Source organism: Archocentrus centrarchus, unplaced genomic scaffold (genome assembly GCF_007364275.1).
Source record: "Archocentrus centrarchus isolate MPI-CPG fArcCen1 unplaced genomic scaffold, fArcCen1 scaffold_104_ctg1, whole genome shotgun sequence".
Lineage (NCBI taxonomy): Eukaryota > Metazoa > Chordata > Actinopteri > Cichliformes > Cichlidae > Archocentrus > Archocentrus centrarchus.
In genome coordinates, this window is record NW_022060149.1 from 253857 (window position 1) to 276054 (window position 22198).

The 22198-nt window shown below is 40.1% G+C and overlaps 4 gene segments (V, D, J or C); 1 reads left to right on the forward strand and 3 right to left on the reverse strand.

The window, feature by feature from the left end:
* Window positions 1-1684: 1684 nt before the first annotated feature.
* On the reverse strand, window positions 1685-2934 carry LOC115775298 (Ig kappa chain V region GOM-like). The segment is given in 2 exon segments: window positions 1685-2632; window positions 2849-2934. Coding segments are annotated over 2 exon segments (360 nt in total).
* Window positions 2935-4149: 1215 nt separating this feature from the next.
* On the reverse strand, window positions 4150-4631 carry LOC115775311 (Ig kappa chain V region 3547-like). The segment is given in 2 exon segments: window positions 4150-4472; window positions 4580-4631. Coding segments are annotated over 2 exon segments (375 nt in total).
* A 9604-nt stretch (window positions 4632-14235) lies between these two features.
* On the forward strand, window positions 14236-15867 carry LOC115775297 (Ig kappa-b4 chain C region-like). The segment is given in 2 exon segments: window positions 14236-14386; window positions 15447-15867. Coding segments are annotated over 2 exon segments (390 nt in total).
* Window positions 15868-17679: 1812 nt separating this feature from the next.
* On the reverse strand, window positions 17680-18162 carry LOC115775312 (Ig kappa chain V region 120-like). The segment is given in 2 exon segments: window positions 17680-18002; window positions 18110-18162. Coding segments are annotated over 2 exon segments (375 nt in total).
* Window positions 18163-22198: the final 4036 nt, after the last annotated feature.

Consider the following 22198-nt stretch of genomic DNA (forward strand, 5'->3'; position numbering starts at 1 on the left):
CCCGACTGCTAACATGATAAATGAGAAGTTTGGGAACTCCTCCATCTTTCTGTTGGTACCAGGATAAATAGATGCTATAAACATTCTGACTGGTCCTACACTTGATGTTCACAGATCCTCCCACAGCAGAGCTCACTGCTCCAGGCTGAGTCACTGTGTATTGTCCTCTGGACTCTGAGGATACAGAGACACAAACATAAAGCAGCTTGATGGTTTTGTCAGCTTCATTTCAGAGGGACAGATGTTGATAGAGGAGAGGAGTTTGATTCTCTGGACTTTACCTGTGAAGCAGCAGCAGAGGAGAGTCCAGATGAGGACGCAGATCAAAGTCATGTTTTTGATGAGGACGATTTCTGTGGCTTCTGTTGTGATGAAGGACAGCTGTCAGTCATCCAGTGTTCAACTCTCAGGACTATAAAGTCTCCCAGAGCACTGGAGCATGGTGCTGCTGATGCAAAGTGGCTCTCTATGGAAATGCTCTCACTGACTCACACAGGGATCAATATGATGATGCTGTTTATTATTAGAGAGAATTTTTCACAACATATCCTTCATGTAACTCACAAACCCTTCAGGATGAGGAGAGGTGACAAATTAAGGACAAACTTGATTGCTTTGACCCCTACAGTGAGGGGATGAAATGGTTTGAGACCACTTCTTCCACTTCTAGTTGCTCTAATTCAGGGGTATTCAACTCCAGGCCTTGTGGCCTGGTGTCCTGCAGGTCTTAGATTTGTCCCTGATGCAACACACCTGAATCAAATGGCTGAATTACTTCCTCAGTATGCAGTCAAGTTCTCCAGAGTCCTGCTAATGACTTCTATATTTGACTCAGGTGTGTTCAACCCTGTACAACTACAGTGAGCACTTGGTCCGCATAAGTTGGACTTGTTTCCTGTGGGTGTTGAACTCCACCAGAGCTGCTCTTTGTCACCAATTCTGTTCATAGGATAATATATAATATATTGTAAATAGTCTGGCCTGTTAAGGTTCAACACACAGGCACATCATGTACATTGTATATAGTGTTATTATTAGTAGTATTATTATTATCATTATTAAGGTTAATCTTGTTTTTTGTTTATATATATATATATATATATATATATATATATATATATATATATATATATATATATATATATATATATATATATATATATATATATATATATATTCTTTTCTCAATAGTGTAAATTATTATATGTATATTTATAAGAACTGCGGCTGCTGTTACACACAAATTTCCCCTCTGTGGGACAATAAAGGCTGTTTCTTCTTCTTCTTCATAATTTTTATGGACAGACTTTCTAATCATGCAGAGCACAGTAATCAGGTTAAGAACAGGAAGTTTCTTTAACAGGTTAGACAGCAGTTTGTGCTTTTCTTTTCAGGTGTGTGATCAGCAGTGTGGAGACCTCAGACACACTCCACCCCTGGAACACAAAAACACACACACACACAAACACACACTCACACAAAAACACACACACACCAACAGGAGAGAGAGAGAAGGGACGAGTCAGCCCAAGAGAGTCGTTGACCATGACAAATTAATATCTTTCATATATTTATTGACATTTGTATTTTACTTTACATTAAGAAGATCACATTAGTCAAATAAATACTGAAAAAGGAATATTTTATTCTGTAATCACAGGTCATTTTAATGTTCATCGTTATTGTGTATGAATGTGTAACTTTGATGCAAAAGTGCAAACTGCAGATAAAAGTTACTGCTGATGACTGTGAAAATTAAAGTTGCTCTATATTTGGATTTAAACTAAATTATTCTGTATTAAATTACTAAATAAATGAATATAATTTAATTTTGTAGAGACAGTATTTCATAGTAATGCAGGGCAAATCTCATGAAGGAAGTTAACATTGAAATGACCTTGAAAATAAAAACAAATATTTAAAAATCTCAATAATCAAAACTCAAGAAGAAGCCAGAAGCAAAACAGGACAAAATGTTGTCAGTGGGTTAAACTGATAAACTGCATGAAAAAGATAAAACTGAAATAAAAATATTATTGGTCTAATTTGATGTAAGAGGAAAAAAAATTATGTAAAATGATTTTGACCTTTATATTACTCTCATTTCAGACGGATAGTTTTTGCTTTTAAATCAAGTTAAAAGTTTAACGTTTTTAAAAATATGTAAAACAATTAATAAAACAATAGAATGAGTATCATTAAATGTAGAAAAAATATTTGTATGCATTTAGAAATAAACAGATTATAACTTGATGCTTTTTGTGCGACTGCAGCTGTCAGATCAGTTCCTCTCCAGCTGTCTGAGGTTTTTGTACGACGGGTTTTCACTGTGTGAACGGGTAGCTGTTGTGCTGCTGACAGTAATAAACTCCTGCATCTTCAGCCTGAACTCCACTGATGATCAGAGTGAAGTCGGTCTGAACTGCTGTTGCCCTGAAACGATCTGGAACTCCAGACTGACGGTATGTAGTATCATAGATCAGAAGTTTAGGAGCTTCTCCAGATTTCTGAAGGTACCAGTTTATGTCATCACCTATCAGTGTGCTGGATTTACACCTGATAGAGACAGTCTGTCCTGGAACAACAGACTGAGCTTCAGGAGTCTGAGTCAGGATGATTTCTCCTGATGAACCTGGAAACACGAGAAAGAGGAGAAGAGTTAATGAGACCAATCCAGCTTGGAGAAAGATGATCAACATCCAAAGAGAAGAGGATCATTTCTTTAACATGGAGAACAGATGGAAGAAGGTCAATGCTGCTGGTTTCAGTGTTTCTCCATCAGAGCAGAACATCATTGTGGTGAACCTGGCTGCATCCTGAAGCAAAGTTTTCTCTCAGAGATTCTCACCCTGAACAAGGAGCCCCAGGGTGGCCAGCAGGAGAGTCAGTGACATCATCATTGTGCTGCTGCTGCTGTGTGAGTGGCTGTGAAAGGCCTGGACAGCCTCTGATCAACACTGGCCTCTTAACAGCTGGGAGCAGAGAGGCAGGACACATATGCAAACACACAGAGTCAGTCAGCTGCAGCTGTCCTCAGTATAACATGCAGTGAACAGTGAGCACAGAATTTAATCATTCATGACATCTAGTGGAGAAAAATATTGATTCTCACCAGTAAAAGAATGTCAGTTTATTCATGTTATTCTGCTACATTTAATACACATACTGAACTTCCCTCCACAACCTGCAGGACATTTACATCAAGCATTGCAGGTTCAGAGCTAAGAAGATCCTTAAACAGTCCAGACACTCCCTGCTCCCATCAGGTCGGCATTACTGCTGCCTGAGGACTGAGACTGAAAGGCTGAAGAAGAGTTTTAGTCCACAAGCTTTCCATCTGCTCAGCTCTGAGCTCCAAACTGGATGTTATGTAAAATGTAAATTATTCTATTCTGTTCTGTTTGAGTTGCACTGAACCATAAACTCATTAACAAAACTGCAATAAGATAGAATAGAATAGAATAGAATAGAATAGAATAGAATAGAATAGAATGCCTTTATTGTCATTATACAGGATGTACAATGAGATTGGAGGGCCACTCCTGTTCAGTGCCATGTAACAGAAAATCAAACTCTAAATGAAAATAAAAATATTATAAAAATATTATAATCTAGTATAATCAATATGATCAAGAGATATACAGAAAATAAACAATGTGTAAAATATACAAAAAATAGAATGTATAAAAATATATACATACATACCTACATCATCAATATGATGATGCTGTCATGTAAATATCAGTGTCTAGAATTTTAATTTTTATCTTTTATTAATTTTTATTTATTTTTATATCTTATCTTATGATTATATCTTATCTTATGATTGTTGTCTTTACATAACATGGGAATTGATGCTCTTACAATGTATGTGAAGAACTCCAGGTTGAGGTCAAAGGTCATGAAGTTGACTACCTGTTACACGTTCGCACACTTTGTCTGAGCTTATAATGATACTGAATGGATGTTGTGAAACTGCAATGGACAAAGTATTCAGATACATACTGACTAAAAATGACCTGTGTGTGTGTGTGTGTGTGTGTGTGTGTCCTCAGTGAACTGTATCAGTCTCTGCAGTAGCTTCCAGCTGCAGCAGTCAGTTCACTTTCTGTTCAGTCTGACTGAGGGAGGTTTTTGTACGACTGTTTTTCACTGTGTGAACACCCACTGACTGTTAGGATAGTGCCAACTCTTACAGTAATAAACTGCTGCATCTTCAGCCTGGACTCCACTGATGGTCAGAGTGAAGTCAGAGTTTGATCCACTGCCTGTAAAACGAGCTGGAATCCCTGATGCCCGACTGCTAACATGATAAATGAGAAGTTTGGGAACTCCTCCATCTTTCTGTTGGTACCAAGAAAGGTCCACTCCATCATCTACCCTATGACTGGTCCTACACTTGATGGTCACAGATCCTCCCACAGCAGAGCTCACTGATCCAGGCTGAGTCACTGTGTATTGTCCTCTGGACTCTGAGGATACAGAGACACAAACATAAAGCAGCTTGATGGTTTTGTCAGCTTCATTTCAGAGGGACAGATGTTGATAGAGGAGAGGAGTTTGATTCTCTGGACTTTACCTGTGAAGCAGCAGCAGAGGAGAGTCCAGATGAGGACGCAGATCAAAGTCATGTTTTTGATGAGGACGATTTCTGTGGCTTCTGTTGTGATGAAGGACAGCTGTCAGTCATCCAGTGTTCAACTCTCAGGACTATAAAGTCTCCCAGAGCACTGGAGCATGGTGCTGCTGATGCAAAGTGGCTCTCTATGGAAATGCTCTGACTGACTCACACAGGGATCAATATGATGATGCTGTTTATCAATGAATCATTCATTTTTATCAGAATTCAAACATATATAAAATGCATTTTATCAATCTGAGTTCTTTTTGAAAGGATATTTTAATCTGCTTTTTTAAATAAATATTTTTGCTTTATCTTTGATCAACTGATAATTAATAATATTATTCACTGTAAATATGCTTTATATTTTGTATAGAGGCATCTTTTTGACATTGTGGTGAATGTGTTCAAAAAGTTTAATAAAGAGCCCAAAGTGTTGTTTTTCTTTTGTTTGATCCTTTTATTGGGTTTTCTTCAGATTATAGAAGCTCGACACAGTTGAACTCTGGGAGATTTTGGAGCGATGTGTTGGACAGAGCTCTCCATCTGCATGTTTTGGGAGGATGGCCTTCATCCCTCCAGCAGAGTTCAGAGTCTTGGAGTCTCAGTGGCGGCTCAGCACAGAAGTATTTACATGTTTTTGTGTCCTTTGTCAATACATATGCATCTTTCTATGGAGGGAATCAGCCAGTTTATCAGAGGATCAAATGGAAACATGTCTTATTTTTCAATATTTACAGATATTACAATTATCCTCTGGTCTCTGAAAATAAAAATGTAGATATTTTATTATTATTAAAAATGATTTTGGGGAATCAAGCAGGTCTTAATTTACATGGATACCTTTTAAATCCAGTGAACATTCTATGAATTGGTGCCACTGTGTTATTGTGAGTGTTTGATATCAGAAGAAAGGCCCAAAACAACAAAAGTCCAAAGTCACACATTCCAAATCTATATATTCTTCACTGTAATATTTTCAGTTTTCACATCAGCTGACAAAACTGTACAAACAGTGAATGATTTTGTTGAGTTTGTTTGTCTCAGAGTCAGAGAGCCGTGTCTCTGTGCAGTCAGAGGTTTTTGTACGGCGGCTCAGTGAGTTTGTATCACTGTGGCTCACGTTTGGTGGAGGAACCAGACTGGATGTTGGAAGTAAGTCAGTCTTAGAACTCTTTGATTTCTTCTTATTATTATTCCTTTCATTTCCTTTAATATTCAGCATGTAGGAAACTTTTCATGTTCGTGATTCATTATTTTAGAAACATTTTTGCTCTGAGAAACAAAGTCAGCTTTGGAAATGTAGATTCAAAACTTTCTTTCTTTCTTTCTTTCTTTCTTTCTTTCTTTCTTTCTTTCTTTCTTTCTTTCTTTCTTTCTTTCTTTCTTTCTTTCTATAATAATCATTTGTTGTCAGACTCGTCATGTTTGCTTTGTTTCACTGAAACTGTGAAGTTTGAAGTTTAAACTCTGATGTTTTTATCGTGTCAGATGTTTCAAAGTTAGTTTGGAATTATGTGAACTGTTCAGTAACATTTGAAACCTCTATGAAGAACATTTGATGCTGATGAGTAGTTGTTCTTGTTTCCACTCATTCCTTCAGTCAGTGAGCATATTACTCCAGTTTTAGCTTCTCTTCACTGGCTTGCTGTCAATATTAGGATTCATTTGAAGATTTTATTGATGGTTTTTAAGCTCTGAAATGTGCTGGCACCTTTTTCATGTTCTCACTCCTGTCAGAGCACTGAGGTCTGCTAATCAGATCATCCTCAATATTCCAAGTCATGACAGATGACTGCCCCTCCCTGAGCCTGAGTCTGTATTATTGTAGGGTCTTTACCCACAATACAAAGCGGCTTGAGGCGACTGTTTGTTTGGATTTGGCGCTATATAAATAAAATTGAATTGAATTGTATTTGCTGTAATGTTATGGTGTTATTTTCTAGGACCATGGTCATGCTTTCAGTTTCCTGTTCAGGACACAGAAGATGTTCCCGTCCACCTTGTGTTGTAATCTTTCAGTTCTGCAATACAAATAGTAGACTACTGTAAATACTGTTTAGGAATACACAGTATGAATACATTTCCCGAATACTTGGAACATACTTTATTTTTACAGTCTTACAGAACAGTCCACAGGCAATACTGTACTGTACTCACTGAGTACTGCACTGATACGCAGTACTGCAGATTTCAAGTGAGGGTAGATTTCTTACCTATTCTCATTTTGGAAAGTCCAGATGATGGATGCTGCAGCGTACCTGCTCAAATTTGGCTGTACTCTTTGCCCAGCTTCCCTCATTGTTAGGCCATGGTTGACCACATGGTTAACCAAAGTGGCTCGGATCTCATCAGAGATTACGGTCCTTGGCCTTCCTCGTCCTCGTCCTCTTACTCTCACTCCTCTGGCTCTGCCTCTGTTTCCAATGTTAGCATCCATTGCTCCAAAACTGAAGAGCTCACCTGTTGTCCTTTTATACTAAAGCTCTGATTGCTAATTGTAAGACAGTGTGACAGGCGTTTCCCCATGTGATGAGTCAGTGTTGAGTTAGTACGGCAACTAACTTAGAATTTTGAATGACATTGTGTTCCTTGTGAAAACAAGAGATTTTCTTCATGAAAATTGTGCCAAATGCAGAAAATTGTGTGTAGTGTTTTGAAAAAAGTGTGTTTTAGAACTGCAGTTTGAGTGTAAAGCAGGAATTGTGCTTGTAGTTTAGCAGAATTGGTTCAGGGGGTTGGTGCATGAGTTACATGTTGTGTGTCTCAAGTACCAGTATTTGTGTGTAAACAACTGAGAAAAACAGGTTAGGCAGCAGTTTGTTCTTTTCTTTTCAGGTGTGTGATCAGCAGGACAGAGACCTCAGACACACTCCACCCCTGGAACACAAAAACGCACTCACACATAAACACACTCACACATAAACACACTCACACCAACAGGAGAGAGAGAGAGAGAAAGGACGAGTCAGCCCAAGAGAGTCGTTAACCATGACAGATTAATATCTTTCATATAATTATTGACATTTATTGTATTTTACTTTACATTAAGAAGATTACATTAGTTAAATAAATACTTAAAAAGAAATATTGTAGTTTATAATCACAGGTCATTTTAATGTTCATGGTTATTATGCATGAATGTGTAACTTTTATCATGTGTTGATGCAAAAATGCAAACTGCAGATAAAAGTTACTGCTGATGACTTTGTGAAAATTAAAAAATGCTCTATATTTGGATTTCAACTAAGGTATTCTGCATTAAATGACTAAATAAATGAATACAATTTCATTTTGTAGAGACAGTATTTCATAGTAATGCAGGACAAAACTCAGGAAGGAAGTTAACATTGAACTGACCTTGGAAATAAGACATTTTTAAAAAATCTCAACAATTACAACTCAAGAAGAACTCAGAAGCATCAGGTAACAGTTTATGTCATCACCTATCAGTGTGCTGGCCAGTGTTATTTTTGACAGCAAATTTAGATTTAAGAAGAAGAAGAAGAAGAAACAGCCTTTATTGTCCCACAGAGGGGAAATTTGGGTGTAACAGCAGCCGCAGTTATTATAAATATAAATAAAGATATAATAATTCACACTATTAAGAAAAGAATATATATAAAATCAACAAACAATATTAACCTTAATACTACTAATAATTTAGTTTTAGTCATAGTCTTTTGATGAAAATGTAATTTAGTTTTAGTCATAAATTAGTCATCTGAATAGTTTTAGTTTTAGTCTAGTTTTAATCGATGAAATTATCGTAAAAATATAGTCGACTAAATCTACAGCCGATATAAAGGGAGTAAAATGTAAATGCTTTTTCTTCACTTCCCTTGAATTAGTCATTATACACACTTACACAAAATTACACATTTATTAAAAGTTATGGAATATTATTAATAACATTAGCGTTTCACCTGCTTCCCACACAACTGATCATTAACACCACCTTACTGAGATAATACGAGCGTTTTACAGCAGGACGCTCTGACAGGTACAGGGCAGTGTTCAGGACTAAGATTAGGAAAGGCTAATCCACCGCGGTGTGGAGATTTTCTCTAAACACAAACGCTAAACTGGGAAAAACACTTTACCCTGCATGACATTAAAATGCTTACCTCTGCATGGAGATCTGGGTGACTGGTTTGCAGATGTTGTAAGATTTGTCGTGTTTTTACCCGAGATAGTCGCCCCACATGGTTTGCACATCATTTTGTTTGTCACGGTATCAAAGGACAAATGTGTCCATACATCGGCTCGTCTCTTTCTCCCTGCTGACATTGTTTACATAACTTAGTTCTATCGGAAGGAACGACAAATCACAGGCTAGTTTGTCCTTCCCGGGTTTAGAGCAAATTTGTGCAACTGTGCGTTTGATTGGATGTTTTCCTAACTTAAGCAGCAGTAGAGAAACATGAGCCTGTTTCAAGTCCTGCCGCCAGAAAAATTCACTTTCAAGGCTGAAGACTGGCCCAAGTGGATCAAGCACTCGAGAGGTTTCGAATTGCGTCCGGTCTGGAAACGCTAGCCGACGAAAACCAGGCGAATGCGCTGATCTACGCGATGGGGGAGGAGACAGAGGATATTCTGACCTCTCTGCATCTGAGTCCTACTGAAGCAAGCGAATTCAGCACAATTAAAGACAAATTAGATGCTCATTTCATAACACGGAGAAACGTCATCTTTGAAAGAGCAAAATTCAATCAGAGGCAGCAAGAGCTGTGTGAGTCAGTCGATTGTTTTATTACTGCACTGCATTGCCTTGCCGAACATTGTGGATATGGCGCTCTGCACGATGAAATGGTGAGAGACAGACTAGTAGATGGCCTAAGAGACACTAAACTATCTGAACAATTGCAAATGGACCCTGAATTAACGCTCTCCAAGGCAGCCACCAGAGCAAGACAGTGAGCAAATAAAGAAACAACAAGAAATGCTAAAGAAAAATTTTAAAGGAGATGCATTAAGTTAAGTTAAGCCACAGTCATCCATGTCAGCTAGTAAAGCAGCATGGAAAAAGACCATCAAAAACACACAATGCAGAAGATGTGGAGATATGAAGGGCCACAGCTTGCAGCAATGCCCAGCTAAGGAAGCAGTGTGCAACCACTGCAAGAAAAAAGGGCATTATGCCAGAGTGTGTAGAGCTAAAAGGCTTAATGAGGGGAACGTAGCAATATTGACAGAAGAGGTGGGAGATGAGGCCGCATTTCTGGGTTCACTCACAGGTATTACAGATGAGGGCCCATGGATGACAGAGATAAAAATGGATCACAGCAACATCGTGTGTAAAATAGACACAGGTGCCGACGTAACTGCAGTGCCAGAGAGGATGTACAGCCCGGACCAACTCAACAGACTGAAGAGAGTTTCAAAGGCCCTGAAGGGACCAAGAGGAAGGCCACTGAAAGTAAAAGGACAATTTACTGCCATATTAAAGAAAGGACAAAAGAGCATCTCACAGGAAGTCTATGTGGTGGAGGAGCTGGCCACACCATTGTTAGGTCGTTTAGCTGCTGTAGCGCTGCAGTTGGTAGCTAGGCTGGATGCCATCAGCCTAGACTCAGATGAAGCAGTAAAAGCAGAATTCCCAAAGCTATTCAAAGGCCTAGGAAAGATGCAGGGCGAGTATAACATTGTCCTGAAACCAGACGCTAAACCTTTTTCTTTCTCTACGCATTTCTCTCCCTCTCATACCTAAGGTCAAAGAAGAACTAAACCGCATGGAGCAGCAGGGAGTCATCTCCAAGGTGGAACAACCAACCGAGTGGTGTGCGCCTATGGTAGTAGTACCCAAACGAACAGGTAAGGTGAGAATATGCACTGATCAAATCAGTCATGAGGGAAAGACACCCGCTTCCCTCTGTAGAGCACACACTGGGACAGTTGGCAGGAGCCAAAGTATTCTCGAAGCTAGATGCGAATTCTGGATTCTGGCAGATTCCACTCTCAAAAGAATCTTCACTGCTCACTACCTTCATAACTCCATTTGGAAGGTACTGTTACAATCGCCTATGCTTCGGAATTTCTTCTGCTCCAGAGCACTTCCAGAAGCATATGACACAAACCCTTGAGGGTCTGGAGGGTGTTTTGTGCCAGATGGATGATGTACTCATCTGGGGAGCTACTCAACAGCAGCACGACGAGAGGCTACGTGCAGCACTGTCACGACTTCAGGAGGCCGGGGTCACACTCAACGAAAAATGTGAGTTTTCCAAGAGCAGAATCAAGTTTCTGGGGCAGGTGATTGAAGCATCAGGAGTGAGCGCAGACCCAGAAAAGGTGAACGCAGTCAAGCCCATGAGAGAACCCCACAACATCAGCGAGGTGAGAGGGCTGCCGGGAATGATAAATCACCTGGGGAAATCCATACCCCACCTGACTGAGAAAACCCGTCTGCTGAGAGACTTGCTGAAAAAGTCAAATATGTGGATGTAGGGCTCCCAACAGCAGGAAGCTTTTGAGGTCATTAAAAAGGAACTTACAACACCACCAGGATTGGCACTTTATGACCCAAATGCTGAGACATGGGTCTCTGCTGATGCCTCATCATTTGGCTTGGGTGCTGTCCTCCTTCAAAAGCAAACAGACCAGGACTGGAAACCAGTAGCGTATGCTTCCAGGTCCTTAACAAGCACTGAGCAGAGGTATGCTCAAATCCAAAAGGAGGCACTGGCCTCCACATGGGCCTGTGAGAAATTCGCAGAGTTTCTCATTGGAAAAAACTTCCATATGGAAACAGACCACAAGCCCTTGGTCTCTTTGCTGGGCTCAAAGACATTAGACATGCTCCTACCGCGAATACAGCGTCTCAGAATGAGACTATTGAGGTTCTCGTACACAATCTCACATGTGTCCGGTAAGAACATTGCAACGGCAGATGTACTTTCTAGATCTCCGGTGACTAGCACAGCAGATGGATTGCAGGAGGAAGAAACAAACCTCTATGTCAATATAGTCATGGCAAATTTGCCAGTCACAGAGCCTAGGCTCAGGGAGATTCAAACACACCAAGACAATGACCCTACACTTCGCCAGCTCAAGACACATTGTTTAGAGGGCTGGCCTGATAAATTCTCTGTTGTAGAGGCAATTCGGCCCTGCATGCCATTTTCAGGCGAATTCACAGTACAAAATGGAGTGCTGCTAAAAGGAGGAAGAATTGTCATCCTGGCATCCCTCCGGGCAGAGATGTTGTGCAAATTGCACGAGGGACATTTGGGCATGACAAAATGCCGTGAGCGTGCTAAGCAGTCGGTGTGGTGGCCAGGTCTTAGCAAGGAATTGCAACAGTTGATTGAGAACTGTGACACTTGTGCACGAGAGCAAACAAACTTCAAAGAACCAATGATGCCAACAGTGTTTCCAGCCAGACCATGGTCCACTGTCGGAGCTGATCTTTTCCAGCATTACCTTCTTATTGTCGACTATTTTTCCAGATTCTTTGAAGTTGCCAAATTATCATCCACTACTTCAGAAGCAATGATCCAGCACTTTAAATCGATCTTTGCTCGTCATGGTATTCCAGAAGTTGTACGTTCGGATAATGGCCCACAGTTTTCTTGTGACAGTTTCCAACCTTTCGGACAGGAATGGGGCTTCAACCACGTGACATCCAGTCCTCATTTTCCACAGAGCAACGAGGAGGCTCAGAGAGCAGTGAGAACCATTAAGGGTCTTCTAAAAAAGTCAACCGACCCCTATCTCGCCCTCATGGCCTACCGCGCTGCTCCACTGGCGAATGGATACAGTCCCACAGAGCTTCTCGTGGGAAGAAGGATCAGAACATCTGTTTCTATAGCACCATCCCAACTCCAGCCAAGATGTTTGGACTGGGACAAGCTAAGAGAGACTGAAAACACATACAGGAGAAAACAGAAATGCAACTATGACCACAGACATAGAACACATGTCATGACACATCTCCATCCTGGTAAGAATGTGTGGGTAAAGGACATTGGGGAGCGAGGCACAGTGGTGTGCCCTGCAGACACACCAAGATCCTACATTGTGGAGACACCTCGGGGCATCCTACGGAGAAACGGATTCCATCTCTCCCCAACCCCGGTGGCTCCTGACATTGCGACTAGCTTTCCTGACATGCCAACAGGCGGAGTCACGGCGACAGACACAGCCAGAACACTCCCCTCACCAGAGGCTCAAGTTCAACCACAGCAGCAGAGCCAAACGCCTGAGCGTTGTTACCTCATCAGAAACAGGAAGGTCCCTAGTCACCTCCAGGACTTTGTTTGTACATAAGTTAAGGTACAGAGAGCCGAATGGGCAATGGGGCAGAATAATCCCCACACTTGGCAGAAGGGATGGGTAGTCTACCCCACCCTTCTCTAGAAAAAAAAAAAGAAGTTACTTGTCTCAGAAAGGGGGATGTAGTATCAGCTCAGTTAGAGGGTAGGAACATTTGTTGTGGGTCATGTAATGGAAAAAAGGGAGGGGGAAACATTTAAATAAAGCGACAGGGGTCCAAACCGGATGGTACGTGTCTGTGTCGTCTCTCACAGCTCACTAAGGGTTAAGGTGGTCCCTAACAACGTGACACCAGGCATTTTCGTCTCGTTTTCATTCGTTGACGAAAGTGTCAATTAATTTCGTTATCATTTTTATATCCTTTTAGGTAGTTTTAATTTAATTATCGTCTCGTTATCGTCATGAAAAAAAGGGTCGTTGATGAAAACTATGACGAAAATATTTCGTCAAGGAAATTAACTCTGGTGCTGACTGGATTTACACCTGATAGAGAAAGTCTGTCCTGGAACAACAGACTGAGCTTCAGGAGTCTGAGTCAGGATGATTTCTCCTGATGAACCTGGAAACATGAGAAAGAGGAGAAGAGTTATTCAGACCAGTCCAGCTTGGAGAAAGATGATCAACATCCAAACGGAAGAAGATCATTTCTTTAACATAGAGAACAGATGGAAGAAGGTCAATGCTGCTGGTTTCAGTGTTTCTCCATCAGAGCAGAACATCATTGTGGTGAATGTGTTCAAAAAGTTTAATAAAGAGCCCAAAGTGTTGTTTTTCTTTTGTTTGATCCTTTTATTGGGTTTTCTTCAGATTATAGAAGCTCGACACAGTTGAACTCTGGGAGATTTTGGAGCGATGTGTTGGACAGAGCTCTCCATCTGCATGTTTTGGGAGGATGGCCTTCATCCCTCCAGCAGAGTTCAGAGTCTTGGAGTCTCAGTGGCGGCTCAGCACAGAAGTATTTACATGTTTTTGTGTCCTTTGTCAATACATATGCATCTTTCTATGGAGGGAATCAGCCAGTTTATCAGAGGATCAAATGGAAACATGTCTTATTTTTCAATATTTACAGATATTACAATTATCCTCTGGTCTCTGAAAATAAAAATGTAGATATTTTATTATTATTAATATTCTAAAATGATTTTGGGGAATCAAGCAGGTCTTAATTTACATGGATACCTTTTAAATCCAGTGAACATTCTATGAATTGGTGCCACTGTGTTATTGTGAGTGTTTGATATCAGAAGAAAGGCCCAAAACAACAAAAGTCCAAAGTCACACATTCCAAATCTATATATTCTTCACTGTAATATTTTCAGTTTTCACATCAGCTGACAAAACTGTACAAACAGTGAATGATTTTGTTGAGTTTGTTTGTCTCAGAGTCAGAGAGCCGTGTCTCTGTGCAGTCAGAGGTTTTTGTACGGCGGCTCAGTGAGTTTGTATCACTGTGGCTCACGTTTGGTGGAGGAACCAGACTGGATGTTGGAAGTAAGTCAGTCTTAGAACTCTTTGATTTCTTTTTCTTTTCATTCCTTTCGTTTCCTTTAATATTCAGCATGTAGGAAACTTTTCATGTTCGTGATTCATTATTTTAGAAACATTTTTGCTCTGAGAAACAAAGTCAGCTTTGGAAATGTAGATTCAAAACTTTCTTTCTTTCTTTCTTTTCTTTCTTTCTTTCTCTTCTTTCTTTCTTTCTTTCTTTCTTTCTTTCTTTCTTTCTTTCTTTCTTTCTTTCTTTCTTTCTTTCTTTCTTCTTCTTTCTTTCTATAATAATCATTTGTTGTCAGACTCGTCATGTTTGCTTTGTTTCACTGAAACTGTGAAGTTTGAAGTTTAAACTCTGATGTTTTTATCGTGTCAGATGTTTCAAAGTTAGTTTGGAATTATGTGAACTGTTCAGTAACATTTGAAACCTCTATGAAGAACATTTGATGCTGATGAGTAGTTGTTCTTGTTTCCACTCATTCCTTCAGTCAGTGAGCATATTACTCCAGTTTTAGCTTCTCTTCACTGGCTTGCTGTCAATATTAGGATTCATTTGAAGATTTTATTGATGGTTTTTAAGCTCTGAAATGTGCTGGCACCTTTTTCATGTTCTCACTCCTGTCAGAGCGCTGAGGTCTGCTAATCAGATCATCCTCAATATTCCAAGATTTAGACTTAAACATAGAGCTGACCGAGCTTTTCCAGTCGTTGCCCCGAGTCTCTGGAGTGCCTTACCATTTCATATTAGAGCTGCCCGAACAGTTTCTACCTTTAAGTCTTTGCTCAAGACTCATTTCTACTCTCAGGCCTTTAATTGCAGATAAATGTGTTTGTTTTTTAACGTTTGTTATTTGTGCTGCCTGTGAAGCTCTCTGGTTGTTTAAATGTTGGTCAAACTGTGATGATTCTCTCTGTGCTGATGTGCATGAGAGCTTTCTTAAAGGAAGTGAAACAATGTGTGAGTGAGTGACTGATGGAGCAGAAAAACATCTGGCAGAAACTTCTTCAAGGAGAACATCAAGTTGTGATTCCTGTGCTCTAAGCTGATGGTGTCTCCTAGGTGATGTGCGCCCCGCCCTGAAGGTGCTGGGTCCCTCCAGTGAGGAGCTGCAGCAGGGGAAGGCCACGCTCATGTGTCTGGCCAACAAGGGCTTCCCCTCAGACTGGAGGCTGTCCTGGAAGATGGACGGCAGCAGTGGCAGCATCAGAGGGGAGGAGAGCAGGACTCCAGCAGTGCTGCACAATGACGGCCGCTACAGCTGGAGCAGCACCCTGACACTCACTGCAGACCCGTGGGGGAAGGTGGCTCTGTGACCTGTGAGGCCACCCAGGGCTCCCAGGCTCTGGTCTCAGAGACACTGAGGAGAGACCAGTGTTCCCAGTCCTGATGTGACTCAGTCTGATGCTGGTTTAAAGCTCCTGCTTTCATTCTGTGCTCTTTAACAATCTCACTCTCTCTTCATCCTTGCTGTGTTTGTTGCTTTTCGTAGAGTTGATGTTTGTAAGGTTTTTCAAATAATAAATATCTTTCTTACACCCATCTTTGTATTTCTTGCAGTACTATCATTAATCAGAAAATGACCTCAAAGGGAAAATTACATTTTAGAACAAAAACAGATTGACATGTTTTGTTTTTCATGATTTTAGAACTGTTGACGGTGTTCTCATATCTATTTAAGTTTAATTCATATTCCTGTCTTGCATTTTGCTCTGAGTACGAGGATTTTAAAAACTAAACACTGAAGATTTTTTGGGTTTTGAATCAAAAATAATTTAACATGAACAGATTAACCAGAAATAACAGAAATCCTATAAAACTCTGCTTATGTATATTATGTATGATCCATCCATAAATGAATACATCAGACTTTGTACAGATGCACAGCAGGCAGCAGTAATGCAGGTCAAAAGTCATGAATGAAGGTAACATTGAAACAACTTTGAAATCAACAGACATGTAAAAATATTACATCAGCCAAGAAATGTAACATAAAGGAGACTGAAATTTAAAATAAAGAATATTTTACATATTTAAACAAAACAAAGAAAAAACACAGCATGAGCAAAAGTAAGTATTGTAACATATAAAATTTAATATGGAGAAATCAAATGTTTAATAATATGTTGTTGACTACAGCCGAGAGCTGATAGAGTCAGTGACATCATCATTGTGCTGCTGGTGTGTGATTGGCTCTGAAAGGCCTGAAGAGCCTCTGATCAGCACTGGCCTCTGAACATGTCATGCTGTTTGACCCTCAACAAACACTGAATAATCAAATCATTCATGACATCATTTGATTTCCACCAGTAAACACATGTTAATTTACTACATCTAATACATCTACATACTCTTACATGAGACTTTCTGGGATCTACAGGCTGAAACGTTAAAATTCTTGTGATTGATTCTTGTCTTCACAAACTGGATGTACTTAAGATGTCTGTGAAGAAGCACGAGGTAAGGTCAAAGGTCATGAAGTGGATTGATTGTCACACATTCTCACAGCTTGTCTGTAGATACAAAGATTATATTGAATGGATGTTGTGAAGCTGCAATGGATGAAGTAATCAGATACATATTGACTAGTGGTGTGATGTCAGTGCTGCTGTGTCCCTGCTTTTGTGGAGGGGCTGGGGTTGGGCTGTTTGTTCCATATCGAAGCTTCAGAGTCGCACCGTCATCACTAGTTTGAGCCAGTCTGCCTTCCCCCACACCGCTCTCACCTCAGAGTGACAAACACAAATAATCCCCTTCTCCATTTTTCGTCAGAACTGACCCGAGGATCTCTCTTCTCCCCCATGCCTCCTCACACCACCAGTCTGGAGTATTAGTCAGCTTCAGAGTTATTCATGCATTCAGTGGTAGCCCTTTTATAAATGTACATTTATATTTATGAGTGACTCTGTTTAGTTGGCATAGGTTTGGTTCTCATCAATCGTGTTCACACTTTGCAAACTAAGAAGCTCAAATTTCGTGGTTAGACTGGCTGCTGATTTTATGTCAGTTCTTTTGAGTCACCTGTAAATAAAGTTTACTGTGAATTTGAACTCCACGCTCCTCCATGACTGCATCTGAATCCCTTTGTTTGAGTGTACAGCACTGATGACAAGTGGTTAAAGGGGTACTTTGGAAGGTTTAGTGTGCTTAATGACAGTTTACACTGTGAGTGTGTGTGTGTGTGTGTGTGTGTGTCCTCAGTGAACTGTATCAGTCTCTGCAGTAGCTTCCAGCTGCAGCAGTCAGTTCACTTTCTGTTCAGTCTGACTGAGGGAGGTTTTTGTACGACTGTTTTTCACTGTGTGAACACATACTGACTGTTAGGATAGTGAAAACTCTGACAGTAATAAACTGCTGCATCTTCAGCCTGGACTCCACTGATGGTCAGAGTGAAGTCAGAGTTTGATCCACTGCCTGTAAAACGAGCTGGAATCCCTGATGCTCGAGTGCTAGCACCGTAAATGAGACGTTTAGGAACTCCTCCATCTTTCTGTTGGTACCAGGCTAAATAGTTGGAGCCATGAACATTCTGACTGGTCCTACACTTGATGGTCACAGATCCTCCCACAGCAGAGCTCACTGCTCCAGGCTGAGTCACTGTGTATTGTCCTCTGGACTCTGAGGATACAGAGACACAAACATAAAGCAGCTTGATGGTTTTGTCAGCTTCATTTCAGAGGGACAGATGTTGATAGAGGAGAGGAGTTTGATTCTCTGGACTTTACCTGTGAAGCAGCAGCAGAGGAGAGTCCAGATGAGGACGCAGATCAAAGTCATGTTTTTGATGAGGACGATTTCTGTGGCTTCTGTTGTGATGAAGGACAGCTGTCAGTCATCCAGTGTTCAACTCTCAGGACTATAAAGTCTCCCAGAGCACTGGAGCATGGTGCTGCTGATGCAAAGTGGCTCTCTATGGAAATGCTCTCACTGACTCACACAGGGATCCATGTACAGTTATCACAGTGTGAATTAACAGGCGTCATTTCAATCAGAAATAATTTAGTTATTTCTGATTGAAATGACACCTGTTAATTGGTGTACAAACTGGTGTAATGGATTAAAAACAGATTGAAATAATTTTCATACCAAACTGCATTCCTTTCCAAAATTGATACCATTGACTGCCCCCATGCTTGCCTGACCTAAATCCAACATCATGTTCAAAAGAATCATCTGAATCAGTGGGTAATATATAACTGTTTCAGTATACATTTATATACATTAATAAAATGAGTCTGTCACAGGGTCAGACTGCCTGATTTTTTTTTCATATTACATATGATCACATGGTAATCATAAACAGGTGTTTGGGTCAAACTTGACCTGTTTTAATATTTAACAGCAGTCAAATCGCATAAATGTCATTTTAACATTTGATTGATTAATTTGACATTTTATCCACAGCAAATACATTTATAACTTATTTTATTGGAATTAATTTGTTTTCATTTAGACTGGATCTGGTATTTAAAGTCAGTTAATTTAAAAGTATGTGAACCACAATAAAACCCTAAGTTTTATTTTCTAATAATGAACTCATATGAAAAGCTGAAAGCTTCTCTGGACTGTCTATTATATATATCTACATCTCATCAGTAGTTTTACATCCTCACTGTGTACGACTGTGGATACTGTGGATCCTCTGAAAAAGAAAGCTTCAAATCAGAAGGGCCTGACTCCCTGCTATAACTCACAAACGCACAGCTTAAAGCAGATCACCTGTAAGCTGGAGAGGAAATGACATCTTATTAATTTAGGAGATGCTCCTTTAGTCTGGAGAAAGAGTTTGTTGCTCTATAAAAGAAAAGCCCTCCGTAAAACTAGGACATCTTACTATTCATCACTGATTGAAAAAATAAGAACAACCCCAGGTTTCTTTTCAGCTCTGTAGCCAGGCTGACAAAGAGTCAGAGCTCTGTACAGCCGAGTATTCCTTTAAATTTAACTACTACACATTAGAGAAAAAAATGATTCATAACCATCTCACAGATGTATCCTGGTACTTTCAGTAGTACTGCTGTTTATTTAGACTCTTTCTCTCTGATCTTTCTGAGTTCAATAGTTGCTTCCTCCAACCTCATTCTTACTAGACTGCTCAAAGAAGTTCTTTCATTAATTGATGCTTTTATCTTAAATATGATCAATCTGTCTTTATTAGTTGGCTATGTACCACAGACTTTAAGGTGGCAGTAATTAAACCATTACTTAAAAAGCCATCAGTTGACCCACCTGTCTTAGCTGATTATAGGCCAATCTCCAACCTTCCTTTTCTCTCAAAGATTCTTGAAAGAGTAGTCATCCCTGGCCGTGCTCTGAGGGTCTGCTCTTCAGAGCTGGCCGAGGTTTTTACAGATATTTTTAATTTGTCCCTCTCCCAATCATCTGTGCCCACATGCTTCAAGTCCACCACTATAGTGCCCCTCCCCAAGAAAACCAACACAACCTCTTTGAATGACTATCGTCTCACTGCACTCACTTCACTTGTAATGAAGTGCTTTGAGAGGATGGTCATGTCCCATATTAAAGGATCCATTCCGGACACATTAGATCCCCTGCAATTTGCATACCATCAGAACCGTTCAACTGATGATGCTGTTAATGCAGCCATCCATACAGCCCTCTCACACCTTGAAAATAAGGACACTTATGTTCGAATGCTGTTTATAGACTACAGTTCAGCTTTCAACACTGTCATCCCAAGCAGGCTGGTTGAAAAGCTGTTCACCCTCGGAATACCACCCTCCCTCTGCCGCTGGGTCTTGGACTTCCTTACAGACAGACCTCAGGCAGTCAGAGTTGGTACCAGGACATCAGAAACAAAGACAGTGAGCACTGGGACCCCACAAGGCTGTGTGCTCAGTCCTCTCCTGTACACCCCTCTTCACCTACGACTGCATCCCCTCCCAAAGCAACACCTCCATCGTCAAGTTTGCTGACGACACCACCGTCATTGGGCTGATTACTGGGGAGAGGAAGCAGCTTACAGGGAAGAGGTGGCCCAGCTGGTGTCCTGGTGCCAGGAAAATAATCTCTCCTTAAATACAGAGAAGACTAAGGAGATGATTATTGACCCAAGGAAGAGAAGAGACCAGCATGCTCCATTATTCATCAACGGGACTAGGTGGAGAGAGTGAAGACCTTCAATTCCTTGGCACCCACATCAGTGAAGATCTCACCTGGACCTACAACACAACACAGACTGTCAAGAAAGCTCAACAGAGACTCTTCTTCTTAAGGAAACTGAGGAAATTCGGATTATCCCCCAAGCTCCTCAGCAACTTTTACAGATGCACTGTGGAGAGCATCCTGACAAACTCCATCACGGTTGTGGTATGGAAACTGCACCAGTCAGGACAGGAAGGCTCTCCAGCGTGTCATCAAACAGCACAATTCATCTGTGGAGCTGCCTTCCCATCACTACAGGACACTTATAATACCCGGGTAATAAAGAGGGCACACAACATCATCAAGGACCGTACCCACCCACAGCACACACTGTTCACACTCCTGCCATCTGGCAGACGTTACAGGAGTGTAAAAGCAGAACAACCAGACTAAAAAACAGTTTCTATCAACAGGCCATCAGGCTACTGAACCACTGACTGATTACCAACTGTGATACCTGCCTTTCTTTCATCTGTATATATCTGTATATATTGCACTTGCTTTATTATTTATTTATTTTTATTTTCTACTTTTACTTTCCTAATATACTAGTTCTTAAATTTTATTTTAACTTAGTTGCTATTTCAATTGTTTGTAAAGCAGTCGCAAGTAAGAATTCATTGCTCAGCATAACCACAGTGTTTTGCGGTTGTACATGACAATAAACTCTTGAATCTTGAATGAATCTTGAATCTTAAAAGAGCTAACTGATCATCTGCTGAGGAACGGTTTCAGTCAGGTTTCAGAATTCATCACAGTACAGAAACAGCATTAGTGAAGGTTACAAATCATCTTACAGCCTCTGACAGTGGACTCATCTCTGTGCTTGTCCTGTTGGACATCAGTGCATCTTTTAATACAGTTGACATTTTATATTAAATATTAACATGTTACTTCAGAGATTAGAGCATGATAGGTATTAAAGGTACTGCACTGCAGTGGTTTGAATCATATTTATCTAATAGACTCCAATTTATTAAGATTAATTATGGAGTTCCACAGGGTTCTCTGCTAGGACCAGTTTTATTTACATTATACATGCTTCCCTAGGGCAGTATTATTAGAAAGCATTGCATACATTTTCATTGTTATGCAGATGATACCCAGCTTTATCTATCCATGAAGCCAGATGGCACACATCTAAAGACATAAAGGCCTGGATGACCTCTAATTTCCCCACATTACTGCCTTCACAAAACACATGGCAATATGTGTTGTCCACTCCTTTTTGAAATAATTAATGAAATCTTGCTTTTTATGTAATGATATGTAAAGTATTACATCTCCCATCCATCCATCCATCCATCCATCCATCCATCCATCAGGAGGTATAAGGTAGCACCTTCTGTCAAATGCATGTCAAGATCTTATCAGTAATAGATAAAGATCTATAGCATAGATAAGATAAGCAATTTTCATATAGATGACGTCATATTTTTAATGAATGTAGATTATAAAAATTGATAATATTGTGTAAGCGGTATATGGAAATGAATGTCAGGGTGTGGTGCTTATGTGTCACTATAGGGGGAGTCGGGTGAAAGTACATATATATATAAAGATATATATATATATATATATATATATATATATATATATATATATATATATATATATTATATATATTTTATTTAATTGGGTTTTCTTTT